General features: G+C 49.1%; 1 protein-coding gene across 2 annotated transcripts in view; it reads right to left on the bottom strand.

Annotated features, from left to right (window-relative positions):
* Nucleotides 1-5,658: 5,658 nt before the first annotated feature.
* LOC116937376 (uncharacterized) overlaps nucleotides 5,659-18,560 on the bottom strand; it is a 35,744-nt gene continuing 22,842 nt past the window's right edge. For both annotated transcript variants that reach the window (XM_076064321.1, XM_076064322.1), the window contains exons 4-5: nucleotides 15,144-15,323; nucleotides 5,659-8,800 (exon numbers count right to left, since the gene is read on the bottom strand). In XM_076064321.1, coding sequence (XP_075920436.1) covers nucleotides 7,362-8,800; nucleotides 15,144-15,323 — 1,619 coding nt within the window. In that variant the 3' untranslated portion in view covers nucleotides 5,659-7,361. The remainder of the gene's footprint in view (nucleotides 8,801-15,143; nucleotides 15,324-18,560) is intronic.

The following is an 18,560-nucleotide window of genomic DNA, read 5'->3' as shown; positions in this document are numbered from 1 at the left end:
TCTCCCATAGACTCCAATGTTAAAGTCTCCCATAGACTCCAATGTTAAAGTCTCCCATAGGCTCCAATGTTAAAGTATCCCATAGACTCCAATGTTAAAATCTCCCATAGACTCCAATGTTAAAGTCTCCCATAGACTCCAATGTTAAAGTGTCTACCCATAGACTCCAATGTTAAAGTGTCCCATAGACTCCAATGTTAAAGTGTCTACCCATAGACTCCAATGTTAAAGTGTCTACCCATAGACTCCAATGTTAAAGTGTCTACCCATAGACTTCAATGTTAAAGTGTCTACCCATAGACTCCAATGTTAAAGTGTCTACCCATAGACTCCAATGTTAAAGTGTCTACCCATAGACTCGAATGTTAAAGTGTCTACCCATAGACTTCAATGTTAAAGTGTCTACCCATAGACTCCAATATTAACGTGTCCACCCATAGACTCCAATGTTAAAGTCTACCCATAGACTTCAATGATAAAGTGTCTACCTATAGACTCCAATGTTAAAGTCTCCCATAGACTCCAATGTTAAAGTGTCTACCCATAGACTCCAATGTTAAAGTGTCTACCCATAGACTCCAATGTTAAAGTGTCTACCCATAGACTCCAATGTTAAAGTTTCCCATAGACTCCAATGTTAAAGTCTCCCATAGACTCCAATAATAAAGTCTCCCATAGACTCCAATGTTAAAGTCTCCCATAGACTCCAATGTTAAAGTCTCCCATAGACTCCAATGTTAAAGTGTCTACCCATAGACTCCAATGTTAAAGTGTCTACCCTTAGACTCCAATGTTAAAGTGTCTACCCATAGACTCCAATGTTAAAGTGTCTACCCATAGACTCCAATGTTAAAGTGTCTACCCATAGACTCCAATGTTAAAGTCTCCTATAGACTCCATTGTTAAAGTGTCTACCCATAGACTCCAATGTTAAAGTGTCTACCCATAGACTCCGATGTTAAAGTGTCTACCCATAGACTCGAATGTTAAAGTGTCTACCCATAGACTTCAATGTTAAAGTGTCTACCCATAGACTCCAATATTAACGTGTCCACCCATAGACTCCAATGTTAAAGTCTACCCATAGACTTCAATGTTAAAGTGTCTACCTATAGACTCCCATGTTAAAGTGTCTACCCATAGACTCCAATGTTAAAGTCTCCCATAGACTCCATTGTTAAAGTGTCTACCCATAGACTCCAATGTTAAAGTCTCCCATATACTTCAATGTTAAAGTCTCCCATAGACTTCAATGTTAAAGTCTCCCATAGACTCCAATGTTAAAGTGTCTACCCATAGACTCCAATGTAAAAGTGTCTACCCATAGACTCCAATGTTAAAGTGTCTACCCATAGACTCCAATGTTAAAGTTTCCCATAGACTCCAATGTTAAAGTCTCCCATAGACTCCAATAATAAAGTCTCCCATAGACTCCAATGTTAAAGTCTCCCATAGACTCCAATGTTAAAGTGTCTACCCATAGACTCCAATGTTAAAGTGTCTACCCTTAGACTCCAATGTTAAAGTGTCTACCCATAGACTCCAATGTTAAAGTGTCTACCCATAGACTCCAATGTTAAAGTGTCTACCCATAGACTCCAATGTTAAAGTCTCCTATAGACTCCATTGTTAAAGTGTCTACCCATAGACTCCAATGTTAAAGTGTCTACCCATAGACTCCGATGTTAAAGTGTCTACCCATAGACTCCAATGTTAAAGTGTCTACCCATAGACTCCAATGTTAAAGTGTCTACCCATAGACTCCAATGTTAAAGTGTCTACCCATAGAATTCAATGTTAAAGTGTCTACCCATAGACTCCAATGTTAAAGTCTCCCATAGACTCCAATGTTAAAGTCTCCCTTAGACTCCAATGTTAAAGTCTCCCATAGACTCCAATGTTAAAGTGTCTACCCATAGACTCCAATGTTAAAGTGTCTACCCATAGACTTCAATGTTAAAGTGTCTAACCATAGACTCCAATGTTAAAGTGTCTACCCATAGACTCCAATGTTAAAGTGATAACCCATAGACTCCAATGTTAAAGTGTCTACCCATAGACTCCAATGTTAAAGTGTCTAACCATAGACTCCAATGTTAAAGTGTCTACCCATAGACTCCAATGTTAAAGTGTCTACCCATAGACTCCAATGTTAAAGTATCTACCCATACACTCCAATGTTAAAGTGTCTACCCATAGACTCCAATGTTAAAGTGTCTACCCATAGACTCCAATGTTAAAGTGTCTTCCCATAGACTACAATGTTAAAGTGTCTACCCATAGACTCCAATGTTAAAGTCTCTACCCATAGACTCCAATGTTAAAGTGTCTACCCATAGACTCCAATGTTAAAGTGTCTACCCATAGACTCCAATGTTAAAGTGTCTACCCATAGACTCCAATGTTAAAGTGTCTACTCATAGACTCCAATGTTAAAGTGTCTACCCATAGACTCCAATGTTAAAGTGTCTACCCATAGACTCCAATGTTAAAGTGTCTACCTATAGACTCCGATGTTAAAGTGTCTACCCATAGACTCCAATGTTAAAGTCTCCCACAGACTCCAATGTTAAAGTGTCTACCCATAGACTCCGATGTTAAAGTGTCTACCCATAGACTCCAATGTTAAAGTGTCTACCCATAGACTCCAATGTTAAAGTGTCTACCCATAGACTCCAATGTTAAAGTGTCTACCCATAGACTCCAATGTTAAAGTATCTACCCATAGACTCAAATGTTAAAGTGTCTACCCATAGACTCCAAGGCTAAAGTGTCTACCCATAGACTCCAATGTTAAAGTGTCTACCCATAGACTTCAATGTTAAAGTGTCTACCCATAGACTCCAATGTAAAAGTGTCTACCCATAGACTTCAATGTTAAAGTGTCTACCCATAGACTTCAATGTTAAAGTGTCTACCCATAGACTCCAATGTTAAAGTGTCTACCCATAGACTTCAATGTTAAAGTGTCTACCCATAGACTCCAATGTTAAAGTGTCTACCCATAGACTTGAATGTTAAAGTGTCTACCCATAGACTTCAATGTTAAAGTGTCTACCCATAGACTGCAATGTTAAAGTGTCTACCCATAGACTCCAATGTTAAAGTGTCTACCCATAGACTCCAATGTTAAAGTGTCTACCCATAGACTCCAATGTTAAAGTGTCTACCCATAGACTCCAATGTTAAAGTGTCTACCCATAGACTTCAATGTTAAAGTGTCTACCCATAGACTCCAATGTTAAAGTGTCTACCCATAGACTCTGATGTTAAAGTGTCTACCCATAGACTCCAATGTTAAAGTGTCTACCCATAGACTCCAATGTTAAAGTGTCTACCCATAGACTTCAATGTTAAAGTGTCTACCCATAGACTCCAATGTTAAAGTGTCTACTCATAGACTCCGATGTTAAAGTGTCTACCCATAGACTCCAATGTTAAAGTGTCTACCCATAGACTCCAATGTTAAAGTGTCTACCCATAGACTCTGATGTTAAAGTGTCTACCCATAGACTCCAATGTTAAAGTCTCTACCCATAGACTCCAATGTTAAAGTGTCTACCCATAGACTCCAATGTTAAAGTGTCTACCCATAGACTCCAATGTTAAAGTGTCTACCCATAGACTCCAATGTTAAACTGTCTACCCATAGACTCCGATGTTAAAGTGTCTTCCCCGTAGACTCCAATGTTAAAGTCTCCCACAGACTCCAATGTTAAAGTGTCTACCCATAGACTCCGATGTTAAAGTGTCTACCCATCGACTCCAATGTTAAAGTGTCTACCCATAGACTCCAATGTTAAAGTGTCTACCCATAGACTCCAATGTTAAAGTATCTACCCATAGACTCAAATGTTAAAGTGTCTACCCATAGACTCCGATGTTAAAGTGTCTACCCATAGACTCCAATGTTAAAGTGTCTACCCATAGACTTCAATGTTAAAGTGTCTACCCATAGACTACAATGTTAAAGTGTCTACCCACAGACTCCAATGTTAAAGTCTCTACCCATAGACTCCAATGTTAAAGTGTCTACCCATAGACTCCAATGTTAAAGTGTCTACTCATAGACTCCAATGTTAAAGTGTCTACCCATAGACTCCAATGTTAAAGTGTCTACCCATAGACTCCAATGTTAAAGTGTCTACCCATAGACTCCAATGTTAAAGTGTCTACCCATAGACTCCAATGTTAAAGTGTCTACCCATAGACTCCAATGTTAAAGTGTCTACCGATAGACTCCAATGTTAAAGTGTCTACCCATAGACTCCAATGTTAAAGTGTCTACCCATAGACTCCAATGTTAAAGTATCTACCCATAGACTCAAATGTTAAAGTGTCTACCCATAGACTTCAATGTTAAAGTGTCTACCCATAGACTCCAATGTTAAAGTATCTACCCATAGACTCAAATGTTAAAGTGTCTACCCATAGACTTCAATGTTAAAGTGTCTACCCATGTTAGACTGAGACACACTCTCTCTCTGAGAAACTGAGACACTGAGACACCGAGACAATGAGACACTGAGACACTAAGACACTAAGACACTGAGACACTAAGACACTCTCTCTCTGAGACACTGAGACACCGAGACACTGAGACACTGGGACAATGAGACATTGAGACAGTGAGAAACTGAGACATTGAGACACTAAGACACTCTCTCTCTAAGACACTGAGACACTGAGACACACTCTCTCTCTCTCTCTGAGACACTGAGACACCGAGACACTGAGACACCGAGACACCAAGACACTGAGACATTGAGACACTGAGCCACTCTCTCTGAGACGCTGAGACACTGAGACACACTCTCTCTCTCTCTCTGAGACACTGAGACACCGAGACACTGAGGCACCGAGACACCGAGACACTGAGACACTCTCTCCCTGAGACACTGAGACACTCTCTCTCTGAGACACTAAGACACTGAGACACCGAGACACTGAGACATTGAGACACTGAGACACTCTCTCTGAGACGCTGAGACACTGAGACACTCTCTCTCTGAGACACCGAGACACTGAGACACTGAGACAGAGACACTGAGACAGAGACACTGAGACAGAGACACAGAGACACTGAGACACAGAGACACCGAGACAGAGACACCGAGACACAGAAACACTGAGACAGAGACACAGAGACACTGAGACAGAGACACTGAGACAGAGACACTGAGACAGAGACACCGAGACAGAGACACCGAGACAGAGACACCGAGACACAGAAACACTGAGACAGAGACACAGAGACACTGAGACAGAGACACTGAGACAGAGACACCGAGACAGAGACACCGAGACAGAGACACCGAGACAGAGACACCGAGACAGAGACACAGAGACACTGAGACAGAGACACAGAGACACTGAGACAGAGACACTGAGACAGAGACACTGAGACACTGAGACTGAGACACCGAGACAGAGACACCGAGACACTGAGACACCGAGACAGAGACACCGAGACAGAGACACAGAGACACAGAGACACAGAGACAGAGACACAGAGACACTGAGACAGAGACACAGAGACACTGAGACAGAGACACTGAGACACAAAGACACTGAGACAGAGACACTGAGACACAGAGACACTGAGACAGAGACACTGAGACACTGAGACACCGAGACAGAGACACCGAGACACTGAGACACAGGGACAGGCGAAGTTTTTAATTGCATCGTGCAGCGAGGCGCTGGCAACCGCCGTCACCCCGGGAGACGGTGACGTTACACGCTAGAGTTCAGTTGTTTGGGTTGGTGTGGGCGTGGCTTTGGCTGTGGGCGTGGCTGTGGTTATGGCTGTAGGCGTGGTTGTGGGCGTGGCTGTGGGCGTGTATGTGGCTGTGGGCGTGGCTGTGGCTGTAGCTGTGGTTGTGGGCGTGGCTGTGGGCGTGGCTGTGGGCGTTGGCTGTGGTTATGGGCATGGCTGTGGGCGTGGCTGTGGGCGTGGCTGTGGGCGTGGCTGTGGGCGTGGCTGTAGGCGTGGCTGTGGGCGTGGCTGTGGGCGTGGCTATGGACATGGCTGTGGCTGTAGCTGTGGTTGTGGGCGTGGTTGTGGGCGTGGCTGTGGGCGTGGCCGTGGGCGTGGCCGTGGGCGTGGCTGTGGGCGTGGCTGTGGGCGTTGGCTGTGGTTATGGGCGTGGCTGTGGGCGTGGTTGTGGGCGTGGCTGTGGGCGTGTATGTGGCTGTGGGCGTGGCTATGGACATGGCTGTGGCTGTAGCTGTGGTTGTGGGCGTGGCTGTAGGCGTGGCTGTGGGCGTGGCTGTGGCTGTGGGCGTGGCTGTGGGCGTGGCTGTGGTTATGGCTGTAAGCGTGGTTGTGGGCGTGGCTGTGGGCGTGTACGTGGCTGTGGGCGTGGCTGTGGGCGTTGCTGTGGCTATGGGCATGGCTCTGGCTGTGGGCATGGCTGTGGCTGTGGGCGTAGCTGTGGTTTTGGGCGTGGCTGTGGGCGTGGCTGTGGGCGTGGCTGTGGGCGTTAGCTGTGGTTGTGGGCGTGGCTGTGGGCGTGGCTATGAGCGTGGCTGTGGGCGTGGTTGTGGGCGTGGCTGTGGGCGTGACTGTGGGCGTGGCTGTTGGCTGTGGTTTTGGGCGTGGCTGTGGGCGTGGCTGTGGGCGTGGCTGTGGGCGTGGCAGTTGGCTGTGGTTATGGGCGTGGCTGCGGCTGTGGACGTGGCTGTGGGCGTGGCTGTGGCTATGGCTGTAGCTGTGGTTGTGGGCGTGGCTCTGGGCGTGGCTGCGGTTGTGGTCGTGGCTGCGGTTGTGGGCGTGGCTGCGGTTGTGGGCGTGGCTGTGGGCGTGGCTGTGACTATGGGCGTGGCTGTGGGTGGGTGTGGCCGAGTTCACTGCCACGCCACTGGCGGTGAACTGGGGGGCGGTGAACTCGGGGCTGGTGAACTCAGTGGTGGTGAACTCGGTGACGGTGAACTCGGTGGCGGTGAACACCGCGGCGTGCTGGGACTGGTTACGGCTTTCTGCGTTCGCAAAACAAACCTCAGGCGATAGGAGCGGATCTGTGTCTGTGTGTCTGTGTGTGTGTGTCTGTGTGTCTGTGTGTCTGTGTGTCTGTGTCTGTGTGTCTGTGTCTGTGTGTCTGTGTCTGTGTGTGTGTCTGTGTGTGTGTGTCTGTGTGTGTGTGTCTGTGTGTGTGTGTCTGTGTGTGTCTGTGTGTGTCTGTGTGTGTGTCTGTGTCTGTGTGTCTGTGTGTGTCTCTGTGTGTGTGTCTGTGTGTGTCTCTCTGTGTGTGTGTGTCTGTATGTGTGTATGTGTGTGTCTGTGTCTGTGTGTGTGTCTGTGTGTGTCTGTGTGTGTGTCTGTGTGTCTGTGTGTGTGTGTGTCTGTGAGTGTGTGCACCTCACACGGTGTGCCCGGCCATGTGCCTGACGAGGCTGTCCAGCCGTGCGAACGCGGCGCCGCACACGATGCACTCAAAGCGCTTCGCAGCGCCCCGCCGCAGCCGCCGGCCCCGCCCGCCGGCCCCGCCGGCCCCGCCGGCCCCGCCGTGCATCCTGCCGTGGGCCCTGAGGCTCGACGGCCGCGCGAAGCTCACGCCACAGACGCCGCACCGGTGACGAGCCGGCAAGACGGCCGCCGCCGCCGCCGCCGCAGCCGCCGGCGGCTGTCTCACCGCGACGTTGACGCGGCAAGACGGAGCCGCCCGTGGCGACGGGCGGACGACCGCGCCGCCGCGGCCGGCGGCGGCAGCGGCGGTGCACCGGGAGCACCGGCGGTTCCCCTCGCCGGCCGTCGCCGGCGAGGGGAACCGCCGGCGGCAGCCGCCGGACGCCGCCGGCGTCTCCGTCCCCCCGGCGTGCGTCTCGGCGTGGGCCGCGAGGTCCGAGGGCCGGGCGAAGGCGGCCCGGCACTCGGCGCAGCGGTGCCGCTTGTCGGCCGCCCGGTGCGTCGCCCGGTGGGCCGCCAGGTTCGCCGGCTGGGCGAAGGCGGCGGCGCACGCCGGGCACCGGAACGGCTTCTCGCCGGTGTGCGCCCGGCCGTGGGCGGCGAGCGCCCGCGGCTCGGAGAACGCCGACGGGCAGAGCGGGCACCGGAACGGCTTCGCCGCCGGAGTCCGTCGGTCCGCGCTGGCGCCGACCCGGCCCCGGCCCCGGCCCCGGCCCCGGCCGTGGGCCGGGGCCGGGGCCGGCGGCGCGTGTCCGCGGGCGTGCCGCTCCAGGTAGGCCCGGCAGGCGAAGGCCTCGCCGCAGACGCCGCAGCGGTGAGGCCGCGCGGCCTCGCGGTGCGCCCGTCGGTGCGTCCGCAGGGCGCGGCGGTGCCGGAACTCCTTGCCGCACGCCGGGCACTTGTGCGGTGGTGGCGGAGGAGGATGAGGAGGATGAGGATGAGGAGGATGAGGAGGATGAGGAGGATGATGAGGATGAGGAGGATGATGAGGATGAGGATGATGAGGAGCATGAGGATGATGAGGAGGATGATGAGGATGAGGAGGATGAGGATGAGTAGGATGATGAGGAGGATGAGGAGGATGATGAGGAGGATGAGGATGATGAGGAGGATGAGGATGATGAGGAGGAGCATGAGGAGGAAGATCGACGCCGCCGGAGGAGGGGCAGAGCTCGCACCGGGCCGGCGGCAGCAGCAGCGGCGGCGGTGACGCCGGCAGCGGCGGCGGTGACGCCGGCGGTGACGCCGCGTGGCGCTGGAGGTGGGCGAGGAACCCGCGGGTGCTGCGGAAGCCTCGCTTGCCGCACGCGAGGCAAGCGAGGCTTGGCGGTGGTGGCGGCGGTGGCGGTGGCGGTGGCGGTGGCGGTGGCGGTGGCGGTGGCGGCGCCGACTCTACGGCACGGAGGGCAGGCGGTGAGGAACGTGTGGTGAGGTGTAGTGTATAGTGTAGTGTATAGTGTATAGTGCAGTAGTGTATAGTGTAGTGTATAGTGTAGTGTATAGTGCAGTGTATAGTGTAGTGTATAGTAGTGCAGTGTATAGTGTAGTGTATAGTAGTGCAGTGTATAGTGTAGTGTAGTAATGTATAGTGTAGTGTATAGTGCAGTGTATAGTAGTGTAGTGTATAGTAGTGTAGTGTATAGTAGTGTAGTGTATAGTAGTGTAGTGTATAGTGTAGTGTATAGTAGTGTAGTGTATAGTGTAGTGTATAGTAGTGCAGTGTATAGTGTAGTGTATAGTAGTGCAGTGTATAGTGTAGTGTATAGTAGTGTATGGTGTAGTGCAGTGGTTCTTAACCTTGTTGGAGGTACCGAACCCCACCAGTTTCATATGCGCATTCACCGAACCCCTCTTTAGTGAAAAATAAAATGTGATTTTTTTCAAATTCAAGACGTAGATATGTTTTTTACTGGTACACAAAATGAGCCGTGCATGAACATTACCTTGTTCAAAGAATAAAACCAACACAATGCATAAACTCACAACAAATTACATACCTGGAAATCAATGTGACTTCTGCTGTTGCCTTTGAGAGATCAGTTCAGATATGCGTGGCTTCACCTTGGCAAGTGCCACTCTCATGTCATTTTCACAGCAAAGTCTGTTCCTTTTCTTCGTTTTTATGTCCAGCATCCTCGAAAAGGATTGCTCACAAAGATATGTTGTAACAAATGGTATAAAAAAAATCCAGGGCTTTCTTAGCAATAACTGGATACTTGTTCATTTGTCGACACCAAAACGTTGAGAGCGTTGTTGTTCTGAAGAGTTGCTGTTGAACCTGGCTCTGCTGAATTTCAATGATTTCGTCGAGGAATTCATCATTGACATCTGCTGTTTCAACAGCAAACGTGAACGGCTGTCTCACCCATGCTGGATATGACTCTCTTGTAGGGAAATATCCGTCGAGAGACTTTGCAAGCTCATCTAAGTGCGTGGCAATTGTTTGCTTCAGTTCCGTGGATACAGAAATATCTCCGATTCCAGACACATCTTCGATCTTACTTGCACAGTCGTCCAGAAGCGGGAAGTTTGCGAAGTTATTGTTCTCTGTTCGTCGTTTCCATAACGGTAGCTTTTTTTGAAAAGCCTTCAGGTGTTCTTCCGCTTCCATGATATTGACTCCACCACCCTGCATCTGCTGATTGAGATGATTGAGAGCTGCGAATATATCAGCCATGTACGCTAAAATGAGAATGAACTCAGGATTTTTGAAGCAATCTGCATGGCAGTGTTGGTGCTCTTGCAAAAACAGGGCTAATTCCACACGCATGGCAAAAACACGATTCAGCACCTGTCCCCGGGATAATCACCGAATATTAGAATGGAGCAGAAGTACCTCAAATTCAGAGCCCATTTCTTTACACAGCTCACTGAAGATGCGGTGCCTCAGAGCACTTTTTCGCACATAGTTCACACATTCCACCACAGTTTTTAATACTTCTGTCATTTTTGGAGGTAAGGTTTTTGTTGCCAACGCATGCCTGTGCAGAATACAATGCGTCACAATGATGTGTGGTGCATCGGCCTTTACTAGCGCACCAAAACCAGACTTTCTTCCCAGCATGACTGGAGCTCCGTCCGTACAAACTGCAGAAACCATATCCCATGAAAGATTGTTGTCTCTGAAGAAGTCATCCACAAGCTTCTTCACATCGGCTGCCTTCGTTGTTGTTGTAAGAGGCTTACAAAATAAAAACTCTTCTTTTATCATGTCGTCTTTCACATAGCGTACAAAAACAGCAAGCTGGCTTAGATCAGAAACGTCTGTGGTTTCGTCGAGTTGAAGGCTGAATTTTGCCGGGCTTGAAATCAGATCCGCGACTACTTGAGCCAAGATGTCTTTACTCATGTCGTCTATTCTGTCACTGACGGTGTCATTTGAAAGGGGAATTTGGGATAATTTACCTTCGGCCGCTGTTCCGAGTATCAGATTCGCCATCTTTAATGCAGCTGGTTTCACAAGTGTTTCACCAATGGTGTGTGGCTTGCCCTGCTTTGCGATCAGGTAAGCAACTTCGTACGATGCTGTCAGGATCGGTTTGTTAACAGGTACAAATCCAAGAGCAGGCAGAGTGGCCCTTTCATCGAATCTGGCTCTCTTCACCCTGAATTCAGCAAGTGTTGTGTTCTTGTATTCCCCGTCTCCATGCAGCTTCAAGAAGTGTTCCTTTAGTTTTGCCGGTGCAAGACTAGAGTTGCTCAACTTGGCGTTGCAAATCATGCAGATAGGACGCTCACTCCCATCACGTTCCGTGATACATGAGAATCCATGTTGTACATATTCGTCCGACCACTTTCTTCTTTTGCCCGACATAGTTAGTATGGATAAAATATTAAAGAAATCACACGACGTACGACAACAACAGTCACACGTTGACTACTGAGTACGCACTAAATTCCCCGCAGCGCTGATTGGCCAAGCAGTGTAGCATGATCATCTGCAGCCAGTGATGGCCAAGCGGGCCGTGTGTGTCATCACAAATTTACACAATAATTCAAGTGTGTCCGGACCTCCGTGGCGGGGGCTCTGCCAAACCCCTGAGATCGACTCACCGAACCCCTGGGGTTCGATCGAACCCAGGTTAAGAACCACTGGTGTAGTGTATAGTGTAGTGTATAGTGTAGTGTAGTAGTGTAAAGTGTAGTGTATAGTGTAGTGTATAGTGTAGTGTATAGTGTAGTGTACAGTAGTGTATAGTGTATAGTGTAGTGTATAGTGTAGTGTATAGTGTAGTGTATAGTGTAGTGTATAGAGTAGTGTAGTGTATAGTGTAGTGTATAGTGTAGTGTATAGTGTAATGTATAGTAGTGTAGTGTATAGTGTAGTGTATAATGTAGTGTATAGTGTAGTGTAGTGTATAGTGTAGTGTATACTGCAGTGTATAGTGTAGTGTATAGTGTAGTGTATAGTAGTGTAGTGTATAGTGTAGTGTATAGTAGTGTATAGTGTAGTGTATAGTATAGTGTATAGTAGTGTATAGTGTAGTGTATAGTGTAGTGTATAGTAGTGTATAGTGTAGTGTGTAGTGTATAGTGTAGTGTATAGTGTAGTGTATAGTGTAGTGTATAGTGTAGTGTATAGTGTAGTGTATAGTAGTGTAGTGTATAGTGTAGTGTATAGTAGTGTAGTGTATAGTGTAGTGTATAGTGTAGTGTATAGTAGTGTAGTGTATAGTGTAGTGTATAGTGTAGTGTATAGTGTAGTGTATAGTAGTGTAGTGTATAGTGTAGTGAATAGTGTGTAGTGTAGTGTATAGTGTAGTGTATAGTGTAGTGCAGGGGTCACCAAACTACGGCCCGCGATATCAGTCCATCAGGCCCCGCCGACGGTACTTGAATTTGGTTGATGAAACTAGTGGAATACGAGACGCTGTGATACAATTTAAATATGTTTAGAATTCCGGGAGATCTTCACGCGTACGGAGACCTCCTGACTGCTACGTGCCTTCAATTTCCAATTTCCAATGTTAAATGTTAAATGATTGCATCTAGATTGTCTCCTTCATCGTAACGTTTGCTCATTTCGCGACATCCCAAGTACTTCCCCGGCCCGTGGTAGCTCCGCCTCCGCTCTGACGTCGCCGCGGTCTCCACGGCAACGTCATGGCAACACGTCACCGTGGTTTCCATGGCGACACACACACACACACGGATTTTTGTTTTTTCCGGCCGGTCAACACAGCTCCGACGCTCCGTGAAAACATTCACCTCTTTTTTTTGCCCGTCGTCCATTTTATAGGTATGTAACAAGGATTTTTTATTTTTATTTAAAGCTTTCCCGACTGCAGTAATTCATATTCTCAGCTCTTTCGGTAAAGTCACCACCACGTTGAAGGGAAACAATAAAATAATAAATTCATAAATTTATTGCAAACCGACACACCTGATGACGACCGTTTGTGTTACGGTCGAAACGTCGTGAGAATTTTTATTGTTTTATATATATTTTATTGTTTTATTGTTTCCCTTCAACGTGGTGGTGAATTTACCGAAAGAGCTAAGAATATGGTGTGGGAGGAGTCTAACTGGTGGGGGAGGAGTCTACGGCTGGGGGAGGAGTCTAAGGGTGGGGGAGGAGTCTACGTGTGGGGGAGGAGTCTAAGGGTGGGGGAGGAGTCTACTGGTGGAGGCGGAGTCAACGTAGACTCCTCCCCCACACCTGATGACGACCGTTTGTGTTAAGGTCGAAACGTCCCGATAATTTTTATTGTTTTATATATATTTTATTATTTTATTGTTTCCCTTCAACGTGGTGGTGACTTTACCGAAAGAGCTAAGAATATGAATAAGGATTTCTTTGTGTTGACAGTGACAGGTAAGTGAACTGGAGTGAAAGAGCCACGTTCCAGCGCTGTCCTACCAGACAGTCTCGTCCCTTCGCCTGATGAAGGCCGCTTGTGTTGTGGCCGAAACGTCGTGAGAATATTATTATCGTGTTATTTTATTTTATCAATTTATTATTTTATTCTCATTCTACGTGATGGTGACTTTACCGAAAGACCCAAAGAAGATGAATCATTGCAGTCACGAAAGCTTTAAATCGAAATTTAAGGTTGGCTGTCTTTGTCTTTTTGTGTGTGTGTGTGTGCGCGTGTGCATTGGACGCCACTCACCCACGATTGACATGGAATGCTAACATTCGGTTTTTTTCGTTTCTAGATTTGAAACTTTGGCGACTGCAAGGGTCCATGCGAACAGGACCATACCCTCTGGTTCTGCTCAGATTTTCGTCTTTTTTTCCCCCGAAGCTTTCGTTTTGGCTCGCAAGTACTGAACAGGATGAGTATGCCGGCCACGCTCATCATTCTGTCAGTTATCCGGCCCACTGTGAAACAAGTTCTGTGACCCCTGGTGTAGTGTATAGTGTAGTGTATAGTGTGTAGTGTATAGTATAGTGTAGTGTATAGTGTGTAGTGTAGTGTATAGTGTAGTGTGTGTATAGTAGTGTAGTGTATAGTGTAGTGTATAGTGTAGTGTGTAGTGTAGTGTATAGTGTAGTGTGTGTATAGTAGTGTAGTGTATAGTGTAGTGTATAGTGTAGTGTATAGTGTAGTGTGTAGTGTAGTGTATAGTGTAGTGTATAGTGTAGTGTGTAGTGTAGTGTATAGTGTAGTGTATAGTGTAGTGTATAGTGTAGTGTATAATAGTGTAGTGTATAGTAGTGTATAGTAGTGTATAGTCATGTAGTGTATAGTGTAGTGTATAGTGTAGTGTATAGTGTAGTGTATAGTGTAGTGTATAGTAGTGTAGTGTATAGTAGTGTAGTGTATAATAGTGTATAGTAGTGTAGTGTATAGTAGTGTAGTGTATAGTGTAGTGTATAGTAGTATAGTGTAGTGTATAGTGTAGTGTATAGCAGTGTATGGTAGTGTAGTGTATAGTAGTGCATAGTAGTGTATAGTGTAGTGTATAGTAGTGTAGTGTATAGTGTAGTGCATAGTAGTGTAGTGTAGTGTATAGTGTAGTGCATAGTAGTGTAGTGTATAGTGTAGTGTATAGAAGTGTAGTGTATAGTAGTCTAGTGTATAGTGTAGTGTACAGTAGTGTAGTGCACAGTAGTGTATAGTGTATTGTAGTAGTGTAGTGTATAGTAGTGTAGTGTATAGTAGTGTAGTGTATAGTGTAGTGTATAGTAGTGTAGTGTATAGTGTAGTGTATAGTAGTGTAGTGTATAGTAGTGTAGTGTATAGTAGTGTAGTGTATAGTGTAGTGTATAGTAGTGCAGTGTATAGTAGTGTAGTGTATAGTAGTGTAGTGTATAGTGCAGTGTATAGTGTAGTGTATAGTGTAGTGTATAGTAGTGCAGTGTATAGTAGTGTAGTGTATAGTAGTGTAGTGTATAGTGTAGTGTATAGTAGTGTAGTGTATAGTGTAGTGTATAGTAGTGTATAGTGTAGTGTATAGTGTAGTGTATAGTAGTGTAGTGTATAGTAGTGTATAGTGTAGTGTATAGTAGTGTATAGTGTAGTGTATAGTAGTGTATAGTGTAGTGTATAGTAGTGTATAGTGTAGTGTATAGTAGTGTAGTGTATAGTAGTGTATAGTGTAGTAGTGTAGTGTATAATGTAGTGTATAGTGTAGTAGTGTAGTGTATAGTGTAGTGTATAGTAGTGTATAGTGTAGTAGTGTAGTGTATAGTTGTGTATAGTGTAGTGTATAGTGTAGTGTAATAGTGTAGTGTACAGTACAGTGTACAGTGCAGTGTACAGTGCCGTGTACAGTGTAAGAGGCTCACCAGGTTCCAACACTTCACGTTTCACCTCCCTCCAGCGCCAGACTGAGTGAGCTCGCTCAGTCACCTTCACCTCCTTCAACTCCTCCCTCACCTCCTCCCTCACCTCCTCCTTCACCTCCTCCTTCACCTCCTTCTTCTTCACCACCACAGCCTCAATCAGCCGCGGGGGACCCAAACCAACTGGGTGCGGGGTGGGAGGGGAGGGAGGAGAGGGAGGAGAGTGAGTGGGTGGGTGAGTGAGTGAGTGGGTGAGTGGGTGGGTGAGTGAGTGAGTGGGTGAGTCAGTGGGTGAGTGGGTGAGAGGGTGAGTGAGTGAGTGGGTGAGTGAGTGGGTGAGTGAGTGGGTGAGTGGGTGGGTGAGTGAGTGAGTGGGTGAGTGAGTGAGTGGGTGAGTGAGTGAGTGGGTGAGTGAGTGGGTGGGTGAGTGAGTGAGTGGGTGAGTGAGTGAGTGGGTGAGTGAGTGGGTGAGTGAGTGAGTGAGTGGGTGAGTGAGTGAGTGGGTGAGTGAGTGGGTGAGTGAGTGGGTGAGTGAGTGGGTGGGTGAGTGAGTGAGTGGGTGAGTGAGTGAGTGGGTGAGTGAGTGAGTGGGTGAGTGAGTGGGTGAGTGAGTGAGTGGGTGGGTGAGTGAGTGAGTGGGTGAGTGAGTGAGTGGGTGAGTGAGTGGGTGAGTGAGTAGGTGAGTGAGTGGGTGAGTGAGTGAGTGGGTGAGTGAGTGAGTGGGTGAGTGAGTGAGTGGGTGAGTGAGTGAGTGGGTGAGTGAGTGGGTGAGTGAGTAGGTGAGTGAGTGGGTGAGTGAGTGGGTGAGTGAGTGAGTGAGCGAGTGGGTAAGCTGGTGGGTAAGCTGGTGGGTGAGTTGGTGGGTGAGTTGGTGGGTGAGTGGCTGGGTGAGTTGGTGGGCGAGTTGGTGGGCGAGTGGCTGGGTGAGTTGGTGGACGAGTGGCTGTGTGAGTTGGTGGACGAGTGGCTGGGTGAGTTGGTGGGCGAGTGGCTGTGTGAGTTGGTGGGTGAGTGGCTGGGTGAGTTGGTGGGTGAGTTGGTGGGTGAGTGGCTGGGTGAGTTGGTGGGTGAGTGGCTGGGTGAGTTGGTGGGCGAGTTGGTGGGTGAGTTGGTGGGTGAGTGGCTGTGTGAGTTGGTGGGCGAGTGGCTGGGTGAGTTGGTGGGCGAGTTGGTGGGCGAGTGGCTGGGTGAGTGGCTGGGTGAGTTGGTGGGTGAGTGGCTGGGTGAGTTGGTGGGTGAGTGGCTGGGTGAGTTGGTGGGCGAGTTGGTGGGCGAGTTGGTGGGTGAGTGGCTGGGTGAGTTGGTGGGTGAGTGTCTGGGTGAGTTGGTGGGTGAGTTGGTGGGTGAGTTGGTGGGTGAGTTGGTGGATGAGTTGGTGGGTGAGTTGGTGGGCGAGTTGGTGGGTGAGTGGCTGGGTGAGTTGGTGGGCGAGTGGCTGGGTAAGTTGGTGGTCGAGTTGGTGGGTGAGTGGCTGGGTGAGTTGGTGGGCGAGTTGGTGGGTGAGTGGCTGCGTGAGTTGGTGGGTGAGTGGCTGGGTGAGTTGGTGGGCGAGTTGGTGGGCGAGTTGGTGGGTGAGTGGCTGGATGAGTTGGTGGGTGAGTTGGTGGGTGAGTTGGTGGATGAGTTGGTGGGTGAGTTGGTGGGCGAGTTGGTGGGTGAGTGGCTGGGTGAGTGGCTGGGTGAGTTGGTGGGTGAGTTGGTGGGTGAGTGTCTGGGTGAGTTGGTGGGTGAGTTGGTGGGTGAGTTGGTGGATGAGTTGGTGGGTGAGTTGGTGGGCGAGTTGGTGGGTGAGTGGCTGGGTGAGTGGCTGGGTGAGTTGGTGGGCGAGTGGCTGGGTGAGTTGGTGGGTGAGTTGGTGGGCGAGTTGGTGGACGAGTGGCTGGGTGAGTTGGTGGGTGAGTTTGTGGGCGAGTGGCTGGGTGAGTTGGTGGGTGAGTTGGTGGGTGAGTGGCTGGGTGAGTTGGTGGGTGAGTTGGTGGACGAGTGGCTGCCTTCAATCCAAATTTTAAAACATATTTTATTATCTACCTAAGCGGGGCTCTACCGCAAGAACCACGAATGGAATAGCAGGGAGTTGCATTAAGATGTTCAAGCGCCAAACGGAAACCTGGATCAGGAATCTCTGCGTTAACCGCGCGCGGACACTTGTGGTGAACATGGAACCCACGACCTCCTGCGTACCGGGGGAGGTAGTCAACATCTCATGAGGGTCTGGGATGGAACCCACGACCTCCTGTGTACCAGGCGAGGTAGTCAACATCTCATCAGGGTCTGGGTAGGAACCCACGACCTCCTGTGTACCGGGCGAGGTAGTCAACATCTCATCAGGGTCGGGGTCGAACCTACGACCTCCTGCGTACCGGACGAGGTAGTCAACATCTCATCAGGGTCTGGGATGGAACCCACGACCTCCTGCGTACCAGGCGAGGTAGTCAACATCTCACAGGGTCTGGGATGGAACCCACGACCTCCTGCATACCAGGCGAGGTAGTCAACATCTCACAGGGTCTGGGATGGAACCCACGACCTCCTGTGTACCAGGCGAGGTAGTCAACATCTCACAGGGTCTGGGATGGAACCCACGACCTCCTGCGTACCGGGCGAGGTAGTTAACATCTCATCAGGGTCGGGGTCGAACCCACGACCTCCTGCGTACCAGGCGAGGTAGTCAACATCTCATCAGGGTCTGGGATGGAACCCACGACCTCCTGCATACCAGGCGAGGTAGTCAACATCTCACAGGGTCTGGGATGGAACCCACGACCTCCTGCGTACCAGGCGAGGTAGTCAACATCTCACAGGGTCTGGGATGGAACCCACGACCTCCTGTGTACCAGGCGAGGTAGTCAACATCTCACAGGGTCTGGGATGGAACCCACGACCTCCTGCGTACCGGGCGAGGTAGTTAACTTCTCATCAGGGTCGGGGTCGAACCCACGACCTCCTGCGTACCGGGCGAGGTAGTCAACATCTCATCAGGGTCTGGGATGGAACCCACGACCTCCTGCGTACCGGGCGAGGTAGTCAACATCTCATCAGGGTCTGGGATGGAACTCACGACCTCCTGCATACCAGGCGAGGTAGTCAACATCTCATCAGGGTCTGGGATGTAACCCACGACCTCCTGCGTACCAGGCGAGGTAGTCAACATCTCATCAGGGTCTGGGATGTAACCCACGACCTCCTGCGTACCAGGCGAGGTAGTCAACATCTCTGTAACCACCGTGGCGACCTGCCAGAACAAGGTCACGGGCACTCTAAGGGGAACAGTGAGCAGATGTCAAACAGAGGTCACTCTAAGATCACCTCAGAGGTCACTTGAAGGTCACCTCAGCGGTCACTCGAAGGTCACCTTAGAGGTCACTCAGAGGTCAGAGTTCACTCGGAGGTCACCCCAGGTCACTCGGAGATCACCCCCAT

This window comes from Petromyzon marinus, unplaced genomic scaffold (assembly GCF_048934315.1).
Source record: "Petromyzon marinus isolate PM22_M1 ecotype Great Lakes invasive population unplaced genomic scaffold, UKy_Petmar_22M1.pri1.0 PM_Scaffold_38, whole genome shotgun sequence".
In the NCBI taxonomy this organism is placed as follows: Eukaryota; Metazoa; Chordata; class Hyperoartia; order Petromyzontiformes; family Petromyzontidae; genus Petromyzon; species Petromyzon marinus.
The sequence above is the reverse complement of the archived record's forward strand: the minus strand, read 5'-3'. Positions and strand labels throughout refer to the sequence as shown.